Genomic DNA, 21,852 nt, shown 5'->3' with positions numbered 1-21,852 from the left:
AGGCTCACCACACTGGGAAGAGCAATATGCTTTATTTAATCCACTGATTCAATGGATGTTAATCACACCCAGAAACACTCGCACACACACATGCCCAGACTCACGTTTGACCATGTGCTGGGGAACCCCATGATCCTGTCAGGTTGACACGGAACCCTAACCACCACACTATTCTTAACACCCTGCACTAGAGTGGTACATTTGTCTCATTTAATGACTTCTACTGATACATAATTATTAAGTCCACATTTTATGCAGATGTCATCGTTTTTTTCCTGATTGTCCTTTTTCTGTGCCAGAAGGCCATCCAGGACACCGCATTACGTTAGGCATCATGTCTCCTTAGGCTCTTGGTTGTGACGCTTTCTCAGATTTTCCTTGTTTGTTTTTCAAAAGTGATTTGACAGTGTTGAGAAAGACTGATGAGGTATTTTATATAATGTCTCTAAATTGGAATTTTTCTGATGGCTTCACAACTAGTTGGGGTTACGGGTTGGGGAAGAAGAGGGCAGAGACAATGCGCCGCTCTCAGCGGCCAGGTCAAGGGTGCGAACCTTCAACATGACGTCACCTTTGATGTTGGCCTTGCTCACCTGGCTAGAGACAGTGTTTACCAGATTTCTATACTATACAGTCACTCTTTTTCCCCTCTACCCACTGTGCTCTTTGGAAGGAAGTCACTATGCACAGCCCACATTTAAGGGCAGAGCATCAAAATAAATTACTCGGAATTCTTCTGGATGGGAAATTTGTCTCTTCTCCCCCGTTTATTTATTTGTTGGTTTGGTTATTCAATCAGTCATCTGTATGGGCTCATACGTATTTATTCTATACTTGAAGTTTAATCTAACACTACTTTATTCTGTTGTTCAAATGGCCCCAGTGTGGGCTCCTGCCTCCCTTTGACATACCCCCATCATTCTGGGGTTTTCTCTCTAATGCTTTATTATTTTTGTTATTGTTATTATTTTCATTTTTAGAGAAAAGGGAAGGGAGAAAAAGAGAGGGAGAGAAACATTCATGTCAGAGAGAAGCATCAACCAGGTGCCTCTTGTATGTGCCCCGACTGGGAACCAAACAAGTGACCTTTGCCTTTGTGGGATGAGCCACTCTGGTCAGGGCTATTATTATTATTATTATTTTAAATAGAATGTATTGGAGTGTATTATTATTGGTTAATAAAATTATTTAGGTTTCAGGTGCACAATTCTATGACACATCATCTGTACATTGTAACGTCTGTTCACCACCCCAAGACAAGTCTCCTCTGGGGTTTTGTTTTTGGTTTTTTTAAAATTTTTTTATTGATTATGCTGTTACAGTTGTTCTATTCCCCCTTTCATTCCCCTCCACCCTACCCCCCATCCCCCCCATTTCCCCCCCTTTAGTTTATGACCATGTGTCTCAAGTCCTTTAGATTCTATATTTCCCATGCTATTCTTGCCCCCCCTTCTATTTTATATCTACTGTCTATGCTACTTATTTTCTGTACCTTCTCCCCCCTTCTCCTCCTCCCACTCCCCTGTTGCTAACCCTCCTTGAGATCTTCATTTCTATGTTTCCACTCCTGATCTAGCTGTCCTTTTAGTTTGCTTTCGTTTTAGGTGTGGTTGTTAATATCTGTGAGTTTGCTGTCCTTTCACTGTTCATGTTTTTTTAACTTCTTTTTCTTAGATAAGTCCCTTTAACATTTCATATAATAAGGGCTTGGTGATGATGAACTCCTTGAATTTGATCTTATCTGAGAAGCACTTTATCTGTCCTTCCATTCTAAATGAAAGTTTTGCTGGATAGAGCAATCTTGGTTGTAGGTCTTTGGATTTCATGACTTGGAATACCTCTTTCCAGCCCCTTCTTGCCTGTAAGGTCTCTTTTGAGAAATCCGCTGACAGTCTGATGGGGACTCCTTTGTAGGTGAGTGTCCCCTTAGCTCTTGCTTCTTCTAGGATTCTCTCCTTCATTTCAATTTTGGCTAATGTAATGATGATGTGCCTTGATGCGTTCCTTCTTGGGTCCAACTTCTTTGGGACTCTCTGAGCTTCCTGGATTTCCTGGAAGTCTATTTCCTTTGCCAGATTGGGGAAATTCTCCTTTATTATTTGTTCAAATAAGTTTTCCACTGGTGGCTGTGCCTTCCCCCTTCTGGTACCCCTATAATTCGGATGTTGGAGTGTTTAAAGATGTCCTGGAGGTTCCTAAGCCTCTCCTCATTTCTTTGAATTCTTGCTTCTTGACTCTTTTCTGTTTGGCCATTATTTGCTTTCTTCTGGTCCACTCCATTGATTTGAGTCCCAGTTTCCTTTTCACTGCTATTGGTGTCCTGTGCAATTCCATTCATTTCAATTAGTTTCGCCTTCATATATTTGTCTAATTTGTGGCTATAATCAACCAGTTCCGTGAGGATCCTGATGACCAGTGTTTTAAACTGTGCGTCTGAGAGTTTTGCTATTTCTTCATTGCTTAGATCTATAGGCTGTGGGGCTTTGAGATCTTCTTGCGCCATTTTTGGTCTGTTCTGGCCCTTTAAGTGTGAGAAGCGGCGCCTTGGACTCCCAGGTCGCTGGGTTGTGACGCTTATGTGGGGGCGTGGTCAGAGCGGGGAAATGGCGACCCCCTCTCCTGTTTCGTGCTGCTGGGTGAGGATCAGCACCTTAGGTGGTTCACCTGGGCCGGGCCACTCAGAGTTGCTGGGTTATGACGCTGTATGTGGAGGTGGGGTCAGAGCAGGGAAATGGCAGCACCCTCCACAGCCGCCGCCGCAGGGATCCTCCCGGCCTGGTCCAACCGCCCACTCCCTCACCTGTCTACCCGCACACAAATGCGCGACCACAGTCAACACGCAGCACCACTCCCCCGCTGTCTCCCCCGAGGTCGCTCGCCAGGTCGCTCGCTCGGTCGCTCACTAGGTCCCACCCTGCGTCTGGATTCCGTGCGCCTGGATTCCGCGCCTGATTCCGTCTGACCGAGTTCTCCTGTGCAACCCCGCTTCACCAGCCGCTGGTTTCGCCCCTTACCAGTCAGGCTGAAGAATTTGTTGTTAACGGACTTCCGAAAAGTTCAATTTTCCGTGTTCTGGCTGTGTTTTCTGTTGCTAATATTTAGTTGTCTCTAAACTTGGTTGTGTGAGAAGGCACGGCAAATGCACCTATGCCTCCATCTTGGCGGAAGTCCTGTTTTTGTTTTCAGCATTTTATTACTTTCTGTACCACAAAATACTCCAGCATCACATTGAATATTTCCCGCCCGAGTCCTAGGATCAGTCACTTCTGCAAAGAACTCTGGTTCATTTTATTGGAGAATGGTGTTAGAAACCAAGACCTGGACGCTGGATTGCTTCTGGACCTTCGCTGGTGATGTGGAATGAGGGCACCCGTGTGTACACTAACCTGTGTGTACATCACACTTAGTTTCTGTGTGTCACCAGCTGTATCTATGTTGAGCTAAACTTAAATTCATTTTGATGCCTCCGATTCCAATCTACTACCACGTGGATCAGTCGGGCTAGACTTAGACCCTCCCCTGGCTTATCCATAACTTCTCGTTCCCGTGGTGAGAAGTCATCTGTCTGTCCTCCAACTACCTAATGTTCAGTTCTAGTGTGCATGTGCGGTGGCTTCAGAGCCGGGACCCCATAGCCCCATAGGAAACCACCTCACCACCAGAGTACAGTGCTCTGTGCGGTTCCTGCTGTCTGTGTCCTTACAGAGCCCGCTTGCTTCCAGCTCATCACCTCGCTCTGCCACCCCTTCAGAGGGGCCCTTTCAGACATTGGTAATACAGCTAGATTCTTTCATCATACTCTGCATCCCATCCTGGGATCCTTGGCCGCCTAAATGATTTTTTATTTATTTTAATTTTGTCATTTATTTATTTTTAGAGAGAGGGGGAGGGAAGGAGAGGGAAAGAAACATCCATGTGTGGTTGCCTCTTGTGCCCCTCCAACTGGGACCTGGCCTGCAACCCAGGCATGTGCCCTGACTGGGAATCAAACTGGAGACCCTTGAGTTCTCACACCCATGCTCAATCCGCTGAGCTACACTAGCCATGGCTAAATGATTTTTTTAATGTACACGCATTAGAGTTTACTCTTTGAGAAATGTAAATGTCTTCATTTCACCATTACAGTATCCTACAGAATAGTTTCACTGCCTTAAAAAAGAAAAGTCCCGTATGCTTCACCTATTCAATTCTACCCCTTGGCACCCCTGGCAACCAGTACGTTTTTACTTTCTGTGTAAGGTTGCCTTTTCCAGAATGTCATATAATTGGAATCATCAGTATGTGGCTTTCTCAACCGGCTTCTTTCATCTAGCAACACGCCTACCTGTGTCATTTCATGGATAGATGATTTTCTTATTGCTGAGTAATAGTCCATTGTAGGAATATATCACAGTTTGTCTGCACACCTATTGAACACCACCTCTTCTGAGAAGACTTCTGTGCGGTCACCAGGCCAGCCCCTTCCTCTACGTTTCCAATGCACCCCGTCCTAGTCTCCACATTGCCTTACTGCACTGTGCAACACCCTCGCTGTGTCTTCCTCGAGACAGGAGCTCCTTGAGGGCAGAGGCCATGGTCATTCATTTCCATACCAGTGTCCAGCACAAGGCCTGGCATGGAGGACAGAGTCAGAAAGTGTTTGTTGGATGAGTGAGTGTCCTGGGAATGAGAAAATCCTGAAGCCTTGGTGGCATGAAGGGCACACAAAGCCGCAGGTTTTAGGGGGACATGGCCTGGGAGGAAGGGTAATGCTTGGACCAGAGTGTAAGATCTAGGGTAGTGAGGAATGAGATGTGAGGGGAGGGGGCTGGGTGGAGAAATGGAAAGATTTTGAGGCACTGGAGCACAACAGAAAAGAGGAGAATGAAACAATAAAGCAGTTTATGAATATTCATTTAATCCACACAACCGCACAAGACAGTTATTGTTAGTGCCTCTATTTTACAGACGGAGAAACTGAGGCATATTGAGGTTAAAAACTTGCCGCAGGGAATGTGGCTAGTGGGGCAGTGTGACATTCCAACCGTCACTCTGACTGGTCGGTGCTCTTTTGATACAGGGCCCGGCATGCAGTATTTGACAACGGCTAGCTGTTCCTACTATTGTCATTATATGGCACAGGCGTGGGGGGTCTTGGGTAAGCAGGCTGAGGGGTCTCTGGGGTCGCCCTTGAACCTAACACTAGCCTAGACCCCAGAGCGAGGCAATTCGGAAGAGGTGGGAACGTGGCGACGGCGAGGGACCCGTTTCCATGGGAACAGACGAATGCTTTAGGAGGGCGCCTGCGCAGATCGGGAACAGGTTGTTGAACCGGCGAAAGGTGACGTAAAAGCGCACGGGGTGAGACGCAGGGCTCGGAACGTCAAAGCCCGGCGTCCTCCGGCGTCCGGGGCGGAGGAAAGGCGCGTTCTGTGGCGGCGGTGGCGGCGACAGCATCTCCAGCTGGGCCGAGACCCTGTGGCGCGGAGCCTACGTGCGAAGCAACGCAAATAAGGCATTAGGGCGGTGCCCCTCCCTGTGAAGAAGACCCATCGGCGCGTTTCCCGGCAGACCAAACCCAGGTCCCGGCTTCCGAGGCCCCGCCTCTCGAGTCTTGGGACTAATCGGTTTGAGAGCGCGCGGTCTGGGGCCGCGAACTCTCCAATTGCGGAGGGCGTCGGGCACCGCCCAATCCGGAGCAGACAGGTGCGAGGTCCGGAACGCAGAGACCAATCAACAGCGGTTGCGGCCTGTTGGGGCCGCCCTCAGCCAATGAGGAGGTTCGAGTGACACCTGTGCGCACCAATCGGGAGTGAGAGAGCGTTTGTACCCGTCCGCCCTTCCGGCCCAAGCTCTATTTACCAGGGGCGTGCAGCCCTCCTACCAATCAGAGCGCAGCTGAGTGGCTAGGCAGCCAACCCCGGAGGAGCGGCCGGCCGACGTCCGCCGTACCCAAGAGTTGGGGATGTCCTACAAACCCATCGCCCCCGCCCCCAGCAGCACCCCGGGCTCCAGCACCCCTGGACCCGGCACCCCAGTTCCTACAGGTGAGGATGCAACTCCATCCTTGCTCGCCTCCTCGGGCGGTGGAGGTGTGGGAAAGAAGACGGCCTGCCGCCCACACTCCCTGAGCCTCAGTTTGCTAGCCTGTGAAGTGGGCGTGGTCACGTAAGGGCTTGGTGGGGTGCAGTGGGAGGGATTTGTTCCTGAAGTTGAGCGGCCTGAAATGAAGCATCCCTTTACAAGGAATAGGACGAGTCCGGTCAGGGGCTTGGAGCGCTGGGAGGAGATGTCCCTGTCCCGGGCTGACCTCTTAACTCGCGCATGTTGCAGCCGGAAGTGTCCCATCACCGTCGGGCTCGGTGCCGGGAGCCGCTGCCCCTTTCAGACCACTGTTTAACGACTTTGGACCGCCCTCCATGGGCTATGTGCAGGTGAGTGGGGCCGAGAGACTGCCTACGGTTGGGGACTGGAGGCCCCCAGGGCCTGAGCTCACTGTTCTGTTCTCTTTTGACTTAGGCAATGAAGCCACCCGGCGCCCAGGGCTCCCAGAGCACCTACACGGACTTGCTGTCGGTCATAGAGGAGATGGGCAAAGAGATTCGGCCCACCTATGCTGGCAGCAAGAGCGCCATGGAGCGCCTGAAGAGAGGTGAGTGAGGCCAGGCCCACCCGCCTTAACCCCGACCTAGGAAGCAAGGACTTCAGGAGGTTCCCTGAACCAAGCTTAGGCCAAGAGTCAGGATCACTATCCATATGTATATTGAATTCATATGTGTATTGAATTGAATTGAATAGGAATTTATTCAGCTTCCAGGGAAGGACTGGGGAATTTGTATTTCAACAGGGCAAATTTGGGAATTGGCCAAACTTCTAATCTCATCTAGCCCTTCATTAGAGTATGGTCCCTTGTACTGAAAGGAAAGGGGGAGGGGAGGTAGGGGTCTTTTCTGGAGGGTAAGGGTGGGACTGGAGGGTCGCTGAGACCCTGTATGTTACTTCCCCATCCTCACCCCCACCCCAGGCATCATCCATGCCCGGGCCCTAGTCAGAGAGTGCCTGGCAGAGACAGAGCGGAACGCGCGCACGTAACAGGAAGCACCTCCACCTGCGACTCTGGACCTTTCCCGGCCACTGCAGGGCATCTGCTTCTCCCTGGCCTTCACCCTGAGTTGCGCTTCCTGTCCTGTGTCCCTTGGTGGGTGCCCTCCAGGAACCAGGGGGTGGATCTCACTCCAGTCGGCGGCACTAACTTGGGACCCCTGGAATAGTTAGGAGCGAGGTCACTGTGCGTCCCACCCGTGACCTGCCATCAGTGTTGATCCAACTGGAGCTGTCTTCTTTCTGTGCCCCCACCGCTCAGCACTTACCCAGGACTTCTCCCCACTCTGTCCCAGACCCCTTCTCCCCGCAGGGCCTCAGAAGGCCTGCCACCTCCCTGCCTTGTCTTCTGGGCAATAGCCTCTCTTTTCTCAGTGTGTCTTTTGCTAAACGTGCCCTTTTTGTATAAATAAAGGATAATTTGGAGTTGTTCTCGCAGCTTTTAGTCTTTCTGAGTCTGGTGCTTCTGCTAAGCCTGGGTGGGCTGGGAAGAGAAGGGGAAAGAGAAGACTCCAGAGTGGCGCAGTGGGTAGCAGAGAGGCCAGTGAGTCTGACGCCCCCCTGTCCCCACCCAGTCCATTGACCTTGGGAGGGACCCTGCCCCTGTCTCCCCTCAGCTTTCCCAGCCCCAGTAGCTGACAGCTCCGCCCTCATTCACCTGGGGCCACCAGGGGGCAGTGTAGGGCCTTGGCCTCCTCCACAGCTGGAGGGCAATGTCACCAGCCTGGGCCTAGATGCCTGGCAAGGTGGGAATGCCAGTTCACTTAAGCCACGCCTTCGTGTTTTAATGCCCTAACAGCCCGAATGAATCAGCCCTCAGAGGCTCTGAATATACCCCATCTCTGACTCCGTGCGGAGAAGAGGAGGTACTGCTGCTTCCCTCCGCCAGCACCTTTGAAGCAGAGCCAAGGAGAAAGGACTGAACTCCAGCACGGGTGCTGCTATCCACAGCCCCAGCGCCTTTAGTGGACTGGGTGTGGTCCCAAGGGCTCAGCCCGCCAGCGTCTCAGCCTTTGCCCAGGGTCTAGTGGCTGGCTGGCCAGACCTGTGAACCGGGAAGATAGAGGTGGGGCCACACTGAGGGGCTAGTCCTAGGAGTAAATGCAGACCTCGGCTTTGGTGTGTAGCTGAATAACGCTAAAGGTCTGGGGTGCTGGGACCCCACCTCCTAGGTAGAGGCAGGTTAGAGACCAGCTTCTGGCCAGACTTTGGTGGGAGATGCATTTCCTTTACCCTGGGTGTCAGGTTGGAAGGGCTGGGGAGAATGGGGAGGGGTCCCTGCCATATTGCCCCAGTATATGGGAGGACTGGGCTAGGGTAGAAATAGAAACCAAGAGTGCTTTGGGGATTCCGAAGAGCACAGAGGGAGTAAGAAGCACCAGCATTTAGAGAACTACCTTTCCCCACCCCGCCCCCCCAAACCCTCCACAGCCTGGAGAAAGGAAGGCAGGGGCGGGCTCCCAGGACCCCGCAGGGGTAGGGAGGGCCCGCCAGGCCCAGGAAGGGGGCGGGGCGGCCGCAGTGACGCGGCGGGCGGCGAGGAGGAACGGCTGGGGCGCCAGGGAGAAAGGTCGGGGCCATGGTCTGGCGCTACAACTCCCGAGGGTCCGGCCACTGCTGGAACCCGAGACCGGGGCTGGGGTCACTCGGGGCTCAGACCCATAGCCCGTACGCCGCCGCCCGTTCCCAGTGAGGGGCGCCCGCCCTCAGCTAGAGGTGAGCTGGAACGGGCCAAGAGCACGGCGGGGACGGGGACGCTGGGGAGCAGAGGGAAGTGGGGACAATGGGGCCCCTCGCCTCCTCGCTGGGTTGCGAGGTGGTGGGGTAGGATCGGTGCCTGCAACGGAACCGCGGCGCAGTTTGGCGGGGCGGGTCTCTCAGGACTGTACCCGAGAGATACGAAGTGGAGCCACTCTGGCCTCAGCCCAAAGAGGAATCAACCCCTGGGAAGGAAGATGGGGTCCGGGAAGGGTGCTGGGGAGGGGAAAGTCGAGGCTGGGCTGCCGGCCAGGGTGGGGAAGGCAGGTCTGGGGGCTCACAAGGGTAACCGTCTGGTCCTAGAAGGCAGGTTCGGGTGTGAGGAACACTAACAGATGGCAGGAGGGGAACCGCACGGGGCTGTTCTGTGGAGAGACACCCCGAGGGACAGGGTTTTAAGTGGACAAAAGGGAGTGAGGGACACGGGACCCCGCCGACTCCAGAAAAGGGATGCAGGGGACAGACAGCCCAGAGGAGCCAGCTCTGGGAGGCAGGCCCAGAAGGAGGGGCATGGGGGCTCCAGGGGGCGGGTTTCTCAGGGATGCTGTTTCAAGGGGGGCTTAGAAGGCAGCAGGGGAGTCAAGCTGGCCAGCCCCAAGCCGCCGCTCTGGGGGGCCCCGCGTCAGCGTACGGTTGTCACGGCGACGGGCGGGCAGGGGGCGGGGGCTTCGCCGAAAAGAGGTCACTGATCAGCCTCGCTGCGGCTCCGGGCCCCCGGCAGCGCTGGCTGCAGTGCTGGGCTCGCCTCTGCCTCCCCCGTGGCGTGCGGAAGCATGGGGTCCTGTGGCCGGAGCTCCTCGGCCTGCGCGCAGGGCTCGGGACTGCGCACCGCCACCCCGCACTGACTGCCGCGCCGTGCCCTGCGCCAGGCGGAGCGGAGGCCGCGCAGCCGGCAGAGCGCTTTCAGGATGCTCATCAAGGAGTACCACATTCTGCTGCCCATGAGCTTGGACGAGTACCAGGTGGCCCAGCTCTACATGATCCAGGTGAGGGCGATGGGAAGCGGGAGACCAAGAGGGTCTTACTTCATGATACTTCATCATCCTGCATGCAGGAGCACGCAGGCCGCATCCGGGGCAAGGGGCTGGGGCTCAGCCCCAGCCAGCCCTGCTCTGGCACTTGAAAGGGCTCGGAGGCCGGAGGAGGAGAGAGGGGTGTCTCCCCGCACCAACCCCCATTCAGATGCAGGGGGAGTGTGTAAGGGCTGTAGGAAATAAAGGCAGAAGGGCCTGGCGGTGCCTCCTCTCCCCCCCCCCCAAGTACCCAGCCCCTGTGTGGTCTCCTTTAATCCTCCTTCGGATCTGTAATCCGGTCAGGAGGGAAGGGAGCACCTGAGGAGGCCAGAGCGAGACAGAGGGAGTAAGGAGGGGCCCTCGGTGGTAAAGAAGGTCGTGAGGGGGTCCCCAGAGAGCCCAGGTCACGGAGATGGGATGGGGATCGGGCTCCAAGACTGAAACAGAGGGGCACCAGGGACCCCGGAGGATAAAGGGAGGGGGTCTGGGCTTGGGCTGTCAGAAGAGCGGGCCAGGGTGGCTCTCAGGGAGGCCTGCCCCAGATGTGCTCCCTAGTTTTCGGGTCGGCGTCTTCGGGGGCCAGAGGTCCAGGATCTGGCCTGGGCACCGAGTGGGCCAAGTTTGGGCTCCGGAGCTATAAGAGGGTGGGATCTGAGTGTCCCAAACTTTGATGGGTGTGGCAGGAGCTGGTTGTAGGGTCCCATGGAGTGAGGGGACCAGGGTCAGGTCCTCAGAGAGGTGGGAGCCTTTTTCACTTTCCTTAGTTCTTCCAGCCCACCCACCCCGGCCCCTTTGCCATCCCTGGATCCCGTGCAGCAGCTCCCGTCGGCCTTGAATCTTACTTCCCCCAGCCTCACATCCGCTCGGCACCCTCCCTTCCCTCCTGGAAGCCAGGTTCATGTTATCTCCTTGAGGCCTTCTCTGACCATCTGTGGAAACTGCAAACCCCAGCTCAATCCCCCTAACCCTATGCTATGCTTTTTCCTGTAGCACTTACCCTTCTAACGTACCACGTAATTTACTTGTTTCGGTGTCTGTCTTCCTCCATTAGGACGTAAGTTCCACAAGGGCAGGGGTCTTTGTTCCGTTCCTCAGCATATTCTCATTAATATACTCCTAAACAATGCCTGGACTAAAATGCTCCGTTGATGTTTGAGTGACTGAATTAGAGCTGGGGATTGCAGTGGGGGACTGGACAGCGGCCGTGACCCTGATCCTAGGAGCAGCCAGGGGTGGGGGTAGCCGGGGCAGGGTTTCGGGGGGTTGGAAAGGCTAGACGAGGGCCCCAGACCTGTGCCGGGGGCCAGGCAAGGCTGGGGATTCTGGGAGCTGGGGCTGAGCTCCGCGTTCTGCTCTGCCCCGGACTACAGAAAAAGAGCCGGGAGGAGTCGAGCGGTGAGGGCAGTGGCGTGGAGATCCTGGCCAACCGGCCGTACGTGGACGGGCCCGGTGGCAGTGGGCAGTACACACACAAGGTGTACCACGTGGGCTCCCACATCCCAGGCTGGTTCCGGGCCCTGCTGCCCAAGGCTGCCCTGCAGGTGGAGGAGGAGTCCTGGAATGCTTACCCCTACACCCGAACCCGGTGAGTGGGTGGGCCAGGCTCGGACCAGAACAGCCCTGGTGGGCACAGTGGTCACCCTTGTCCCTGTCCTCTGACCAGGTACACCTGCCCCTTTGTGGAGAAATTCTCCATTGAAATAGAGACCTATTACCTGCCCGATGGGGGAGAGCAGCCGAACGTCTTTAACCTGAGCGGGGCCGAGAGGAGACAGCGCATCCTGGGTGAGGCCTGGAGCCAGTGGGGGGCCCTGAAGACCCTCTCCGGCCACCTGACTCCCTGACAGGCGGGCTCTGACAAGCCCCAGGCTCTCTCTGGGCCCAGGCTTCCAGTCCTCAGATGGCTGCCCTCCCAATCCTGAGGAAGGGGAGGGGTGGAGGGGCGGGGGGGGGTGCTGGCAGTGCTCAGTGCCACCGGAACCCCCCAGACACCATCGACATCGTGCGGGATGCAGTGGCCCCAGGCGAGTACAAAGCAGAAGAGGACCCCCGGCTGTACCGCTCAGTTAAGACGGGCCGAGGACCGCTGGCTGATGACTGGGCGCGCAAGGCGGCTCAGACGGGGCCCCTCATGTGCGCCTACAAGCTGTGCAAGGTCGAGTTTCGATACTGGGGGATGCAGGCCAAGATCGAGCAGTTCATCCACGATGTCGGTGAGCGCCCAGTTGCATCCCGGTTACCCGGCACACGCTGGCTCCCGTGTTTGAGCCAGGATGCTCTCAGGCTGCAGGGCACGCCAAAGCATAAAGCCACCATTTCCATTTGATATACTGAGCACTAAGGTGGGGGGCGGAGCACAGCCCGGCGGTGGGGGGTCAGGGGAGACCAGCCTTGAGGTACAGGTAAGAGTCAGGAGGGTAAAAGACTGGCGGCATGATCTTGAGGTCTGAATTCTCAACCGTTCTGTGTATCCAGCTAGATGTAGCGACCTTTGGGGGGGGCGGGGTCACCAGCCCTAACTGGCAGCGTGCTCAGAAGTGCAGGCGAGGCTGTGAAGCTGGTGTCATGCTCTCAGGGCCCCTCCAGCCCCCAGCTCCAAGACCCATCCTCTAGCCACCCTAAACGCAGCCCACAGCTGCGGGCCTGAGGGTGGGCCAGCCGCAGTGAGAAGAATCCCTAGATGCGGGCCTCTGGGGGCCTGGGTCCCACTTGCCTGCACTCTCACAGAACCCCAGTGAGCCACTTCGCATCTCTGCACCTTAGATTGTCCTCCTGTAACTGAGGGGAGTTTGGGCCAGATGTTAAAAGCTAATGTGGGCCACAACATGCAGATTGTTTTTTTAATTGAATTTATTGGGGTGACACTGGTTAGTAAAACGATAGAGGTTTCAGGCTTACAGTTCTACGACATATCACGTGTACGGTGTATTGCGTGTTCACCACCCAGTCAAGCCTCCACCCACCACCATTTATCCCCCCACCCTGAGCACTCTTCTACCTCCCCCACCCCCTCCCCGCCTCTCTTCCCCCAGACCCTTTGCTAATTAATCACTTTTCATGCAAGGTCTCCTTTAACACACACAACACCCCTTAAGGTAAGGACTATTATTATTCCCATTTTACAGATGAGCAAATTTAGCTCAGCGGGTAAGGCAGGCTCCTTGTCTTAACATTTAGAAAAATACCAAAGGCAAAAATAAGAAAATAAAAATTACCCACAGACTAACTATAAGATTCTGGTATATTTCCTTTCAGAAGTTTATCATTACAACTCAACTGTTATCACTGTATTTCCTAGAGACTGAGATTCCGAACCTTTTTCCTCCCTTAAGATAAAAATATCCCAGAATGGGTATCGTCTTTCGCTGCACCCTTCACTGTGTGCCAACACTTCCATTAACTATTAACACCTTCATTAACCACCAACAATTTCATTAACTGTTAACGCCTTAATTGTTAACTCCTCTGGAGACATCCGCGAAGCCAGATGGGAGAGGAGGAACAGCACTGGCTCCCGCTTCCTGTGCGGTGGGCCGGGGCGGGCTGGGGCGCCTGCAGGGCTGAGCTGGGGTGTCCCCAGGGCCAGAAGAGTCAGTGGGCAGGGAGGGCGGTGCGGCAGGAAGGCAGATGCCCCAGGTTCCACTCCCAGCCCCCGGACAGCACTTGCCCTGCCCTACGTTGTGGCTCTGGCTGGGTGGTGTGCCCGGGGAGCCATTGCCCGACTTGGAGGTCTGGGCACGCGGAGCTTGTGTCAGGGACACTAGGGGTGGGGAGGGCGTTGTCCCTGATGCCTGGGCACCTGCAGGCCTTCGCCGGGTGATGCTGCGAGCCCACCGCCAGGCCTGGTGCTGGCAGGACGAGTGGACGGATCTGAGCATGGCTGACATCCGGGCACTGGAGGAGGAGACCGCCCGCATGCTGGCCCAGCGCATGGCCAAGTGCAGCACAGACAGTGAGGGGCCCGAGGCCCAGCCCCCTGGAAAGCCCTGCACTGAGGCCCGGGCTGGGGCTAGCCATGCTGGCACCCCCGACGTGCCCGAGGCCCCCCTGGGCCCTGACGCCTCGCCCGATGCCAGCTTCGGCAAACAGTGGTCCTCATCCTCCCGCTCCTCCTACTCATCCCAGCACGGAGGTGAGGTGGAGGCCCGAGGATGGGTGGGGGCGACCGGCCATCTGTCTGGGTTCCCAGGCTGACCCCATGGGGCCCTGCAGGGGGCGTGTCTCCTCAGAGCTTGTCCGAGTGGCGCATGCAGAACATTGCCCGAGACTCCGAGAACAGCTCTGAAGAGGAGTTCTTCGACGCCCACGGTCAGCACCTCAGCCGGGCAGAAGTGGGTGTGTCCCTGAGCGACTTCTCTCGTCTCCTGACACAGCCCCTTGTCCCTTCAGAAGGCTTCTGGGACAGTGACGAGGTCTTCCCCAAGGAGATGACCAAGTGGAACTCCAATGACTTTATCGACGCCTTTGCCTCCCCCATGGAGGCCGAGGGGGCACCAGGTAGAGATCCAGAATCAGGGCTCCAGCACCCCGGGGGGGCAGCGGGGACTCGGAGAACAAGTCAGCCCTGAGTGGAAAGGGGACTGTCAGTCCGGAGGATGCTCCTTAAATTCACAAGTGAAGAGCGAGTGGAGAATGGGCGGGTGGGGGGATGGCTGGAGCGTATTCAAGGCGCAGACGTCACACAGAGAACGGAGGAGCTCACTGGGAGTCCAGGCAGACTTCCCATGGGAGCTGATGTCGAAGCTGGACTTCGAAGGATGGACCAGGACTTCAGTCCAACAGGACTTTCTGTGATGGTGGCAGTGTTCAAGCCGCCAGGCGCGTGTGGCTGTTAAGCACTCGAAACATGGTTGCTGTGGCTGGGGCGCTGAAGTTTGAATGGTATTTAGACTTTCATTCATTTCAGTCTAAATGGGCACACGTGGACAGTGGCTGCCGTTACCGGCAGGGCAGAATTAGAAAGGGTTTTCCAGGCAAACGGGCATTGTGGGGAGAGGCTGCCCTGGCAGCAAAGGACTGGCCCAGAGATGCCAGCCGACCTGGGAGAGGGGAGCAGTGAGAGGTCAGAGGTCGGAGGCAGGTGGGGCTTGGGGGTGCCACCCAGGCAGAGTATCTGGAGTGTCAGATGAAGGGACCCCCCCACAGCCCCCTTCACTCTCTGCCCTACAGACCCTGGAGCCGAGGCCACCAAAGATATGAGGGATGGGGCCCGAGCACCCAGGGACTCGGAGGTAAGTATGACCGCCACCCTGTTGCAGCCCTGCCCACCCACCTGCCAGGCCACTGCTCTGACTCCCCTGGTCCTCCACTGTGCCCCACAGGGCCCAGAAGGAGCTGGGGAGCTGGGGGCCGAGGCGTGCGCGGTCCACGCCCTCTTCCTCATCCTGCATAGTGGCAACATCCTGGACTCTGGCCCTGGAGATGCCAACTCCAAGCAGGCAGATGTGCAGACGCTGAGCCTGGCCTTCGAAGCCGTCACCCGCATCCACTTCCCAGAGGCCCTGGGCCACGTGGCGCTGCGCCTGGTGCCCTGCCCGCCCGTCTGTGCGGCTGCCTATGCCCTTGTCTCCAAGTACTGGTCCGGGGTGGAAGGTGGGGGGTATACAGGGCCCCCAAGGTGCAGACACCCACCTGGGGGCTCCAGGGACTGGGAGGACCCTGTGGGGAAAGTGGGAGGAGTCTGGGAAGCCAGACAGACACCTCAGCCGGCCGGCCACGCAGCTAGACCTCAGTTTCCAGTCAGTGGCTTCATCACAAAGGCCTCGAGGGTGCGGGCGCTGCCCACAAAGGCCCCACGGCACTAGGACTTGCCAGCAGGCCAAGGGGACTTGGAGGGGGCCGTGATGGGCTGCAGGCCCCCACCCTCGCACCTCCTCTTCCTCCAGCCTGAGCCCCTACAGCCACGATGGCGACAGCCTGTCCCGCTCCCAGGACCACGTCCCCCTGGCTGCCCTGCCACTGTTGGCCACCTCGTCCTCCCGGTACCAGAGCGCGGTGGCTGCGGTCATCGCCCGAACCAACCAGGCCTATGCCGCCTTCCTGCGCTCGTCTGAGGGTGCTGGCTTCTGCGGGCAGGTCAGGAGCTGGGGCGCTCCCGGGAACTTGCTGTAGGGCCCTCCGTCCCCATGCCGGCCCCCCTGAGGCGCTGCCCTGTCCCCAAGGTGGTGCTGATTGGAGACGGCGTCGGTGGGATCCTGGGCTTTGATGCGCTCTGTCACAGTGCCAGCGCAGGCGCGGGGAGCCGGGGCAGCAGCCGCCGAGGGAGCGTGGTGAGTGGGGTTGGCCGCTGCCTCCTGGTGGGGGGGGGGGTCTCTCCTCCTCTGGGGCTCTGCCCACCCACTTTCTTCAACTCTGCCTGACATCCAAGCCTCACTCCTCACTTCCAAATAAGTAGAAATTACATCGTCTTCAGTCCTAAGGATTTTCTGTCCCATCTTCCTTCTAGAACAATGAGCTGCTCTCCCCAGAGATTGGCCCAGTGAGGGACCCCCTGGCAGATGGGGTGGAGGGGCTGGGCCGGGCCAGCCCGGAGCCCTCAGCCCTGCCCACCCAGCGGACCCCCGGTGACGTGGCCAATCCTGAACCCGAGGGCTCACAGAACAGGTGATATTCCTGCCCCATCATCCCCACCCTGGGCTTGTGCTGGGCTGTTGAGGCAGCAGCACCGACCCCCCTCCCCCACAGCCTGCAGGTGGCCGCCACAACTGGCCCCTCTTCCGGGGAGCCCAGGCGGGCAAGCACAGCCTCCTGCCCACCCACTGCCACCTCGGAGGCTCCTGATGGCCCCATCAGCGCCGCCCGCCTGGACTTCAAGGTCTCTGGCTTCTTTCTCTTCGGCTCCCCACTGGGCCTGGTGCTGGCTCTGCGCAAAACCGTGATGCCTGCCTTGGAGGGTGAGACCTCGGGACGGGGTGGGAGCCACGCCCCTACGTCAGCTCCTCCGCATTCATCTCACCTGAGATGCCAGCATTATTGCGATCCCCCTCCTCCGTACCAATTCAATGGCCTGGCTGGAGAAGGGGAACCTGTGGCCCAGAAGGAAGGGGCAGGCCAATGCCAGGTTTCCCGAAGTGCACCAGGAGGAACCGGTGCCCACAGATGTCTCTGTGGGAAGGGGTCCGACAAGCGTGGAAAGCAGTCATCCTGCACCACCTCAGCAGATCACAGGCTCTGCTCTCTTTGTGGCCCAGAGACCTGTGTCACTCAGTAGGACCCTGGTGACCTCCCAGGGAGTGAAGTTTGGGAAGTGCCAGCTTGGGGTCACACAGCACGCCTGGGTGCTGCTTCCCACACCCGTGTCTCCCCACTTTATCTTCTGGGTACCAGTCGCCCAAATGCGCCCAGCCTGTGAGCAGATCTACAACCTCTTCCATGCGGCCGACCCCTGTGCCTGCCGTCTCGAGCCCCTGCTGGCCCCCAGGTTCCAGGCCATTGCCCCACTGGCCGTACCCCGCTACCAGAAGTTCCCCCTGGGAGATGGCTCGTCCCTGCTGCTGGGTATGCTCCCCAAACAAGATAAGTGGGGGAGGGAGGAGGGCCTAACAGGGGGGATGGGGAAGGGCCCCTCATCCAAGGAGACATAAGGTAGTTTCCACACCGCTGGTAACTTCTCATGTCACCATTGCTGGGGCCAGGGAGCCCCACCCCAGCCCCCCGGGAGGTCTGAGTTCCCAAAACCCTCTGGCATTTTCTGCCCAGGGCCAGTGGTGAGGACTGGGGGCGACAGCGATGCTGGTCTGGTTATGTGAGAGCAGCCAGCAGTGGGGAGGCGGCCTGCGGAGTCCGTGCGGTGGTGCCCTGTGACCCACACCCACATGCTCCTGTGCACATGCTCCTGTGCTCGGGTGCGGCCTGTGCATGTGTACGAGACCCGTGGCCTGGGGTGGGGTGCTGCTGACAGGCACCCCAGCAAGGATGCAGCTGGCTGTGGGGTGAGCGAAGAGGAGAGCATGCCCCGACTCGTAGCTTCCACCAGATATGGCACGGTTTTGCCTCAGCTACGGCCTGATCAGGGAGGCCTGGCGGGGAAGGTGGAGGAGGGATGGGGGCTGAGCCCTCCTGGAACCCCAGAGCTGGAGGACCGGCAAGAGGGCAGCCGGCCCAGCCTGCAGCTGAGGTTGCTCCTCCTCTCCAGCTGACACCCTGCAGACACACTCGGGCCTCTTCCTGGAGGAGCTGGAGATGGTGCCCTCAACACCCACCTCCACCAGCGGTGCCTTCTGGAAGGGCAGTGAGTTAGGCACAGAGCCACAGGCCCAGCCAGCTGCCCCCAGCAGCACCAGTGAGGTGGTTAAGAGTAAGTCAGCCCGACACCTAGCCAGGGGAGGGCACCCTTGTGCCATTTCGGGAGCCCAGCGGATACACCACTACACCCAGCATCTCGTCTGGAAGCCCCTTCTTCCAGCGCCCAGCCCAGACTCAGAAAAGCAGGCTTGGGGGAAAGGAGGGAGGGAGAAGCACCCAGGGGCCAGCCCGGTGGGCATGGGGTGGAAGGCCACCCTGACTCACTGCCCACCATGGCTGTGCAGTCCTGGAGAGATGGTGGGGGACCAAGCGGATAGACTACTCGCTCTACTGCCCCGAAGCGCTCACCGCCTTCCCCACCGTCACGCTGCCTCACCTCTTCCACGCCAGCTACTGGGAGTCGGCCGACGTGGTAGCCTTCATCCTGCGCCAGGTGGGCCGGGTACAGGATAGGAAATGGGAACCATGGAAACCGGACGAAGATAGGGAGCTGTGGGCTGGGGGAGGGGCAGCCCTAGGACCCTGTTCACGTGACCTAGCCGCGTCCTGCTAGGTGATCGAGAAAGAGCAGCCACAGCTGGCCGAGTGCGAGGAGCCGTCCATCTACAGCCCGGCCTTCCCCAGGGAGAAGTGGCAGCGCAAACGCACGCAAGTCAAGATCCGAGTAGGTGCCCTGCCCCTTGGAGCCCCGCCCCTCTCCCCAGATCCCCGCCCCCAGGGTCTTCCCAAGTCCTGCCCCCGACCTCCCCTCGGTGCTCCGGGCCCCACCTAATCATACCTCGGCCCCGCCCCGCTTCCCCAAAACTTCTGGTTATCTGGCTATGCTTTCTTGCCATCTCTTCCTGCCAGAATGTCACTTCCAACCACCGGGCGAACGACACCGTGGTGTGCGAGGGCCGCCCCCAGGTGCTGAATGGGCGTTTCATGTACGGGCCCTTGGACGTGGTCACGCTCACGGGAGAGAAGGTCAGGACCCAGTGGCCTTGGCCCCGGGTAGACCCGCCCCCATTGCACCCCCAAGCGGGAGTTCCCGGTCCTGCTTCCTGTCCCCTGGGCAGCTCCGGGGGCCTGCCAGGTTGAGCCCTCAGCCCCATCCACCTCGGATGACAGGCCCGCCTCTGCCCCCCATTCAAAGTCGGGGGTGCCAGGGGTCTCCACTCCTCGGATGCTCTCACCCCTTCCGCTTACCAGGTGGACATCTACATCATGACACAGCCACTGTCCGGCAAGTGGATCCACTTTGGCACCGAGATCACCAACAGCTCCGGCCGCCTCACCTTTCCGCTGCCTGCTGAGCGTGCGCTGGGCATCGGCGTCTACCCAGTGCGCATGATGGTTAGGTGAGCACAGGGTGGGCCAGTTCTCTGGGGAGCGGGACTCGGCTGGGCCCCACCACTGCCCGCCCCCAAGCCACTCACACCACTGTGGGCCGCAGGGGTGACCACACCTATGCTGAGTGCTGCCTGACGGTGGTAGCCCGTGGCACCGAGGCTGTGGTCTTCAGCATAGATGGCTCCTTCACTGCCAGCGTCTCCATCATGGGCAGCGACCCCAAGGTGCGCGCCGGCGCTGTGGATGTGGTCAGGTAGGAGCGGCCACTGCCGGGCTCACCCTGGAGACCAGCCCCCACCCCTGGCACCTGGAGCTGACTGCCGCCCCATCCCGCAGGCACTGGCAGGATGCAGGCTATCTGATAGTGTACGTGACCGGCCGGCCTGACATGCAGAAGCACCGTGTGGTGGCCTGGCTGTCGCAGCACAACTTCCCCCACGGGGTCGTCTCCTTCTGCGACGGCCTCACCCATGACCCGCTGCGCCAGAAAGCCATGTTCCTGCAGAGCCTGGTGCAGGAGGTGTGGCGCCTGGGAAGGGTCCCACCTCCGGCCTTGGCCCATCTCTAGGACCTTAACTGATAGGGGAGGTCCCTATGCTCCCGTCCTATCATGCTCCAAGGGGCCCTACTCCTTAGGGCCAACTAGGGAGATCCAGTGGGTCCTGCCCCCCCATCCCTGCCTGGTGATGTGGGACACTCTGCCCCTCCTTTGCCCAACTAGCTTGGCTCCCTATCTGACCTGGGAAACCCGCCAGACACCACCCCCAGCCTCATGCCCTGTCCCAGGGGTGGCTCACTGGCCTCTCCCACCACAGGTGGAACTGAGCATTGTGGCTGGCTATGGGTCCCCCAAAGACGTGGCCGTATATGCAGCGCTGGGCCTGCCCCCCAGCCAGACCTACATTGTGGGCCGTGCCGTACGGAAGCTGCAAGCACAGTGCCAGGTGAGGGCCAAGTTGGGGTGAGGACTGGGAGCCTGGGTCTGAGGTCCTAAGGTCCACCTGTGTTAAGAAGAGCCGGCCCTGGCTGCTGTGGCTCAGCGGACTGAGCACTGGCCTGAGAATCAAAGGGTTGGCAGCTCAGTTCCCAGTCAGGGCACAGGCCTGGGTTACGGGCCAGGTCCCCAGTAGGGGACACATGAGAGGCAAGCACATGTTGATGTTTCTCTCCCTCTCTTTCTCCTCTCTAAAAATAAAATCTAAAAACAAGAAGAAAGGGGGCTGGCTGTGAGATGGATGGCCTGCCCAGGGGACCCGGGCTCCTCCTCCCAGGACAGGGGTCACGAGCAGCTTGGGGCTGCTGAGCAGACCAGCCCTGGTCACTCAGGCTGGTTGTGGCATGGCCCTGGGCATGGGCCTGGACCCTTCTAAGCCCCAACTGATTGTCTGTAAAATGGAAGTAATAAAATGGCACTGACCTTGACAGCTATTGTGAAGGTCATGTGATCATGTGATCACTGCACAGGAACATACACAGGCACAAAAAGTGCTTATAAGCTGCTATTAATAACGCTCCGCCCCAAGGCCATGTCGTGGGTGAGGAGACAGGCCCACAGAGGTGCAGAGCTGGGGGTGAAGCCAAGGCAGCACCGTCCGGGAGCCTGGGGGGGACGGGGTGGGGGGCAGTGAGGGGGCCTCAGACCACCATCCCCTCATCCCTACCCACCTCCGCCCACAGTTCCTGTCAGATGGCTACGTGGCCCACCTGGGCCAGCTGGAAGCTGGCTCTCACCCTCATGCCCCCACGGGACCCTCAAGAGCCACCCTGGCCAAGAGCAGCTATGGCGGGGCTGCCCCTGTGGACTTCCTCCGCAAACAGAGCCAGCTGCTTCGCTCCAGGGGCCCCAGCCAGGCGGATCGAGAGGGCCCAGGGACACCGCCCACCATGCTGGCCCGGGGCAAGGCCCGAAGCATCAGCCTCAAGTTGGACTGCGGAGAGTGAGGCCCGCGCTGTGGCTGGACCTGGGTTATTTATTTACATGTTCAGGGACCTGAGTGGCCACGTGTGGGAGGCTGGGGGCCCAGACCCCCCAGCTCCACATCCTGCATCTTTGTCTGCCCCTCAGCATTACTTCCCTTTCATGTGGGGGGGCCCAGCCCGGGGGTGGGCAGCGAGGAGGGGACAGGGATGGACAAGGATCCAGAGGCGTTTCCAGTGTATAAACCGTGGAAATAAACACCATCGGCCTCCCACCTGACTGCCCACTAGCCTGGTCTTGTGGGGCAGCCAAGCCCAAAGTTTCTAGTTCAGGGGGACACTGATGGGCAGAAGGGGGCCAGGATGTGCCCAGGACCGTACACACATCCGAAGCAGGGCCAGGAGGGGTGCCTGGGTCTCGTGGAGGGCTCTGTCCTCCCTGCTCCCCAAGCAAGGTCTTTTTCTGGAGTCAGCCCAGATTTGGCTTCTGCCTCCAGGAGCTGAGGTC

General features: G+C 58.3%; 2 protein-coding genes across 2 annotated transcripts; both read left to right on the top strand.

Annotated features, from left to right (window-relative positions):
- Nucleotides 1-5,355: 5,355 nt before the first annotated feature.
- Nucleotides 5,356-7,518, top strand: CDK2AP2 (cyclin dependent kinase 2 associated protein 2). The gene is made up of 4 exons (XM_037135417.2): nucleotides 5,356-6,026; nucleotides 6,313-6,413; nucleotides 6,499-6,631; nucleotides 7,004-7,518. Exons 1-4 carry the CDS (start codon nucleotides 5,945-5,947, stop codon nucleotides 7,069-7,071), a joined length of 384 nt encoding a protein of 127 aa, XP_036991312.1. The 5' UTR covers nucleotides 5,356-5,944; the 3' UTR covers nucleotides 7,072-7,518.
- Nucleotides 7,519-8,245: 727 nt separating this feature from the next.
- On the top strand, nucleotides 8,246-21,619 carry PITPNM1 (phosphatidylinositol transfer protein membrane associated 1). The gene is made up of 24 exons (XM_037135275.2): nucleotides 8,246-8,796; nucleotides 9,708-9,824; nucleotides 11,222-11,436; nucleotides 11,515-11,636; nucleotides 11,840-12,064; nucleotides 13,657-13,983; nucleotides 14,064-14,159; nucleotides 14,241-14,348; nucleotides 15,021-15,082; nucleotides 15,173-15,423; nucleotides 15,737-15,926; nucleotides 16,013-16,120; nucleotides 16,297-16,454; nucleotides 16,536-16,744; nucleotides 17,178-17,348; nucleotides 17,986-18,147; nucleotides 18,380-18,528; nucleotides 18,649-18,759; nucleotides 18,945-19,061; nucleotides 19,287-19,435; nucleotides 19,531-19,680; nucleotides 19,764-19,947; nucleotides 20,243-20,371; nucleotides 21,105-21,619. The coding sequence occupies exons 2-24, from the start codon at nucleotides 9,747-9,749 to the stop codon at nucleotides 21,366-21,368; spliced, it is 3,735 nt and encodes a 1,244-aa protein (XP_036991170.2). The 5' UTR covers nucleotides 8,246-8,796; nucleotides 9,708-9,746; the 3' UTR covers nucleotides 21,369-21,619.
- Nucleotides 21,620-21,852: the final 233 nt, after the last annotated feature.

Source organism: Artibeus jamaicensis, unplaced genomic scaffold (genome assembly GCF_021234435.1).
Source record: "Artibeus jamaicensis isolate MK-2021 breed Jamaican fruit bat unplaced genomic scaffold, CSHL_Jam_final contig_3109, whole genome shotgun sequence".
NCBI lineage: Eukaryota > Metazoa > Chordata > Mammalia > Chiroptera > Phyllostomidae > Artibeus > Artibeus jamaicensis.
Note: the sequence above shows the minus strand (reverse complement) of the source record. Positions and strands in the feature narration are given on the sequence as shown.

Coding starts and splice junctions, on each gene's coding strand:
- CDK2AP2 (XM_037135417.2), top strand. CDS start 5,945: ATGTCCTACAAACCCATCGCCCCCGCCCCCAGCAGCACCCCGGGCTCC. Junction 6,027..6,312: donor CGGCACCCCAGTTCCTACAG/GTGAGGATGCAA, acceptor CGCATGTTGCAG/CCGGAAGTGTCCCATCACCG. Junction 6,632..7,003: donor CATGGAGCGCCTGAAGAGAG/GTGAGTGAGGCC, acceptor CCCCCACCCCAG/GCATCATCCATGCCCGGGCC.
- PITPNM1 (XM_037135275.2), top strand. CDS start 9,747: ATGCTCATCAAGGAGTACCACATTCTGCTGCCCATGAGCTTGGACGAG. Junction 16,455..16,535: donor CCCGAGGGCTCACAGAACAG/GTGATATTCCTG, acceptor CCTCCCCCACAG/CCTGCAGGTGGCCGCCACAA. Junction 16,745..17,177: donor CGTGATGCCTGCCTTGGAGG/GTGAGACCTCGG, acceptor TCTGGGTACCAG/TCGCCCAAATGCGCCCAGCC.